This window comes from Propithecus coquereli, unplaced genomic scaffold, assembly GCF_000956105.1.
Source record: "Propithecus coquereli isolate 6110/MARCELLA unplaced genomic scaffold, Pcoq_1.0 Scaffold193, whole genome shotgun sequence".
NCBI lineage: Eukaryota > Metazoa > Chordata > Mammalia > Primates > Indriidae > Propithecus > Propithecus coquereli.
In genome coordinates, this window is record NW_012144190.1 from 2,676,220 (window position 1) to 2,681,078 (window position 4,859).

Genomic DNA, 4,859 nt, shown 5'->3' on the forward strand with positions numbered 1-4,859 from the left:
TACCCACCTTTTATTAATACTTGGGTTATTCGTCTCCTTGTTATTTATAAGAGTTCTTTGTAGCAGGATGGACGTCCTTCAAGAAGAGTTAGGACTTGTAAATACTTTTCCAGTCTATGGCTTGTCTTTTAGTTTTCTTAATGTTATCTTTTGAAGTGCAAAATTTTAAATTTTTATAAAGTCCAACTTGTCATTTTTTAATGGATCATGCTTTGGGTGGGATTATGTTATACTGTTTAACATGGAGTTTTGTTAAATTTAAGATTTATGCTCTAGGCTGGGCGTGGTGGCTCATGCCTGTAATCCCAGCACTTTCAGAGGCCCAGGAGGGAGAATTCCTTGAGGCTAGGAGTTCAAGACCATCTTGAACAAAAACAGCATCAAAAAAAATCTAACTGGGTCTGGTGGCACAGGCCAGGCCTGTAGTCCGTTACCCAGGACGCTCAGGCAGGATGGCTTGAGCCCAGAACTCGAGGTTACAGTGAGCAATGGTCACACCACTGTACTCCAGCCTGGGAGACAGAGCAAGACCTTGTCTCAAAAAAAAAAAAAAAAAATTATGCTCTAAATCTGGTTATTTCTAGAGGGAGCTCCCTCATGAATGCAAGCCCCAAGTGGGGCTCTCTGGCTCAAGGAGGGGCACCGTGCATTTGTTGACTGATTCTCAGGGAAAATCCACTCCATGGTCTCTTCAACGATTTTTCTGGACAGGTTGCTAAGCCCATTAAAGAATAGCATGGTGCCAAGTTATAATTTGCCCTGTGAACAGCATGCGTATACAGTACCATCAGCTTTCTTTGTGGTAAGGTGAGGCATTTAAGTATAGAACTTACTCCTAAATGCTGTCCGCCAATGTCAAGAGCAGCATTAAATTCCTGAATACAGGTTTGCTTCTCTATTAAGGCCAGAATATTTAGTGCAGAATCCTGGGTCCCACACCCATTGACCCCCAAACCTCCTTATTAAATGGGGGTGGGGGCTGCCCAAGCAAGCTGACTTGACTGTGAAGATTGTTACCTACTAAGTGATTCACGCCTTCTGCAGGGGATTTGTGCTGGCAAATCTAACAGATCATTTTAGTATACAAATAAGGCCTAACTTTAAAATTCCTCTCATTCTGGTGCCTCTTAGAAATGTTTACCACCCAGGAGTCCTTTTAAATAAAGCAGATCCCCTGGACTTCAGTAGCCCGGTGCCAGGAACTGCACTGGCTTAAAAACTGTGGCAATTTCATACTTTGCAGCTGAATTAGAATGAGATAGCTTTGCAGGCCGTGACTGTTTAAGATGTAGAAATTACAGAAACATCTTTGCTAAGTGATCTCTACAAAGGTTAATTCTTCCACAAAGGGCAGGTTATTAACTAACATCTGCGGAAAGACTTAAGCCCAGCCAGTCGTACCCTCTTCAAGCCCCTTACCTTCCCTGGGCCTGCCTCCACTGCAGACACAGACCGCAAAGAAGCCACATTCTTTGAAAGCAATTTATTTGTTTCTGGATCACAAAATACAGGGGAAGGAGCAGGGCGATGCCTGTCTCCCCTGGTTGCACATCTTATCTTCCCAGTCTGTGCATCTACAAATACTTTGTACAACACCAAGCTCTTACCATCCCCTTAAGCGTCTTCTCACATTCTACCAGCTGCAGAGTATAGTATATGACCAGGTAGGAAGTTAAACCAGATGCCCCATTCACAAGGCAGGGCTTCCCTCCAATCACTGAAACTTAAGTAACTGGTGGTTCTATCGATTTCTAAAACTCTCATGAACAAGTAGGTTGATGAATTACATCTGCACAAGTCCTACAGTGACTTAACCTTACAGGTGTGCAGTGTCTGAGGCCCTTTCCTTGTCCCCAGCTTTCTACGTCCCAGGCTGACTGTGGCACCTGGACTGCTGCCCCTGGGTCCCCCACATCCCAGGGTGGCGATGGAGGAAGGGCAGGCCAGGCCAAGCATGAGGAATAAAGTCTTTATTGGGCTCAGACTAAGAGTCCATGGGTCTTGAGGACCTCTGTGTATTTGTCAATTTTCTTCTCCACATTCTTTTCGGCCTGTTTCCGTAGCCTCTGTGGGGACAAGGACAGGTGGTGGTTAGTGGCTGCTGCCTGGGACCACCCTCATCTCCCATCCTGCTGGGCGTCTGGTAGCAGCCCGCCTAGGGGTGCCGTGCCCCTCGGTGCCAGTCCCTGCCCTCACCATGAGCTGCTTTTTCTTCCGGTAGTGGATCTTGGCCTTCTCCTTCCTCTTCTCCTCCAGGGTGGCTGTCACAGCCTGGTACTTCCAGCCAACCTCGTGAGCCAGGCGCCCCAGGTAGGCAAACTTTAGGGGGAAATGAAGTTGTAAGGACATGTAGGCCTCCATCCCAGGAGCCTGGACTAGGGCCACGAGGGTCAAGTGGGGAGGCTGTCACCGATCCTAGAGGACTCTGGGAATGTCATAATCCAATTGTCCTCATCAAGCCCTAGTTAGTAAAGTACACGTTCTGGCATCAGCTGAACCATTGGTGATATCGGCACTGCCCATGGGGGCATCCGCAGACCATCGTGAGAAAGACATCATCTGCCAAGATCAGGGACCTCAGGTTCACCCCCCAGCAGGCCCGAAGTCCCTAAGCCAGACCACTCGGCGTAACTTGGCACTCACCTTTCTCGTAGGCTTCAGACGCACAACCTTGAGGGCAGCAGGAACCACCATCCGCTTTTTCTGTTAGAGAAGGAGAGGGGCTTAGAGACCTGGAAGTGAGGGACAGACGGGGAAGGAGGCTAGTTGGGCAGGCGTCTCAGCCAGTGCTGTTTTCATGAGGATCAAACAATGTAGGTAATTATAGAACATCATGGACGCCGGCTGCATGGATGCTGCATTGGGGTCTAGGTGCAGCTCACCTTGTCATAGGGCGGTGGGATCCCATCAAACACCTTGAGGCGGTCCAGGGCAGCCTGGCCTCGCTTAGTCTTGTGGGGCAGCATGCCTGTAGGGAAGGGGATGGCAGGCCTGCTCAGCGCCGCTCAAGGGGACACCTACCCTCCCCCACCAGGGCAGGCAGACAGTGGCCTCAGATGGTAGTGCATGTAGAGTTATCTCATGGTAGGGAAACTCGAACATGAGTGGGAGAAGTCCTCATCACTGGCCACCCGCCTGTCACCACCACCTCCAGCCCTCAGGCCCAGCTCACCTCGCACAGTCCGCCAGAAAATGCGGCTGGGGGCCCGGAAATGGTAGGGGCCACGGGAAGGGTTGGTGTTCATCCGTTTGCGGAGGAAGGCCAGGTACTTTACTGAGAAGAGACGAAAGGAGCACATGAGACCTGCCTGGTCTGCCAGACCCACCAGCACCCAGCCAAATCCTAACACCTCCCCCCCAACCAAAGCCCCAGGGCCTTTTCAGGGACTCAAAACTAGCCCCTCCCACCACTGCCAAAATTGCTTTTGGAGCCCCACCAGCCTCAGCATCCCACAGGGAGACCTCCTCCCAGGCCCCAACTTACACTTGTTTCTGTAGAAATTGCCAGAAATATTGATGCCCTCGCAGCGCACAACCACCACTTTCCGGCCTAGAGGGAAAATGAGGCATTCAAGGAGGGCAAGGGTATACAGACAGAGCCACCTGAACATTCTACCTTCACCTGGCACAACTCACCTGTCCAGTCACTGTCTGGACACGGAGGGCTGCATCCCTCCCTGGGACACAACTAACCACAACGTAGAAGACAGCTAAAGCCCTGAGATGAGCCTCTTGCTCCAGGTCCCAAAGCAGTACCTGGCAGAGGTGGATTCATGTTGAAATTAAAAGCTAGCCTAACAGAAAAGTCAGTTCAGCCAGGAGTCTCCAACCATGGGAAAGGGAGTGGCTGGTAGGTCTCAGAGCGGTGCATGGGGTTGATCTCATGGTCGTGAGACTCAAACGAAAGATGGTGATTGTTGCTCATCACTGACCTCCAGGTGGAACTAACAACGGGAACTGTGGGCAGAGACTTACCCAGCAGTACCTGTTTGGCCACGATGGCCGCCAAGCGGCCCAGGAGATGGCCTCGGCCATCAAGCACCAGGACCTGGGGAGACAAGGGGAGAGGGTTTAAGGGCATTGACTGCCTTTCTTTGACTCTCCCCACAACAAGCCATTATTGCTTTCTACTTGTTCCCCTTCCACGTTAGCCTCAGGGTGCTTCCTACCCAGCTACCAGACCTGGGAACTATGAGCCAAGGCCCCCTTTACATAAAGGAAACCGAGGCCAAGAAAGCAAAAGGTGAGTGAATGGGATAAGATGCCAGAACTCCCCTCTTGTCTCAGGTCCTTGAAGGGTATGAATTTTTATGCGCAGATTATATTTTGCATTTAATGAAGTACAAGCTAGGATTTGAACCGAGACTGGCAATACTCTGTCCACACGTCACCCAGTTACAAGAACTCAGTAATGTGTGATACAAATTGTAGGTTCCTAAAACAACCTACTTCTCTTCTGCTATTTTCACAGCTAAGAACACCAGGTTTCATGATGAAATCATTTGTCAGTAGAGTTAAAAAAGAAAACCAAGTTTCAGGTGGGATGAGGTCAGGCAGTAGTCAAAAGCCCACGTGGACTCTTCTACTAACTCCGCCTCCCCCGGTAAAACGCTCAAGCACCAATCCTCAACTCCCTCCTTTAGTCCCTGCTGTCATAATGCAATCATGCATGTCACAAAGTATAACGTAGTAAAGCATTTAATAACTATTGGACATGCTTTGTAAGTACTGGAAAGCAATTCATAAGAATACTAAACCCAAAGCCTGACTTTGTGACAATGTGACCTTTGCCAAAAATCTCCAGCTTTTGGCAGGGCGCGGTGGCTCATGCCTGTAATCCTAGCGCTGTGGGAGGCCGA

The 4,859-nt window shown here is 49.7% G+C and overlaps 1 protein-coding gene across 2 annotated transcripts in view; it reads right to left on the reverse strand.

Annotated features, from left to right (window-relative positions):
- Window positions 1-1,955: 1,955 nt before the first annotated feature.
- RPL13A (ribosomal protein L13a) overlaps window positions 1,956-4,859 on the reverse strand; it is a 13,411-nt gene continuing 10,507 nt past the window's right edge. For both annotated transcript variants that reach the window (XM_012643041.1, XM_012643042.1), the window contains exons 2-8: window positions 3,976-4,048; window positions 3,485-3,550; window positions 3,173-3,274; window positions 2,883-2,968; window positions 2,644-2,703; window positions 2,197-2,319; window positions 1,956-2,066 (exon numbers count right to left, since the gene is read on the reverse strand). In XM_012643041.1, coding sequence (XP_012498495.1) covers window positions 1,980-2,066; window positions 2,197-2,319; window positions 2,644-2,703; window positions 2,883-2,968; window positions 3,173-3,274; window positions 3,485-3,550; window positions 3,976-4,048 — 597 coding nt within the window. In that variant the 3' untranslated portion in view covers window positions 1,956-1,979. The remainder of the gene's footprint in view (window positions 2,067-2,196; window positions 2,320-2,643; window positions 2,704-2,882; window positions 2,969-3,172; window positions 3,275-3,484; window positions 3,551-3,975; window positions 4,049-4,859) is intronic.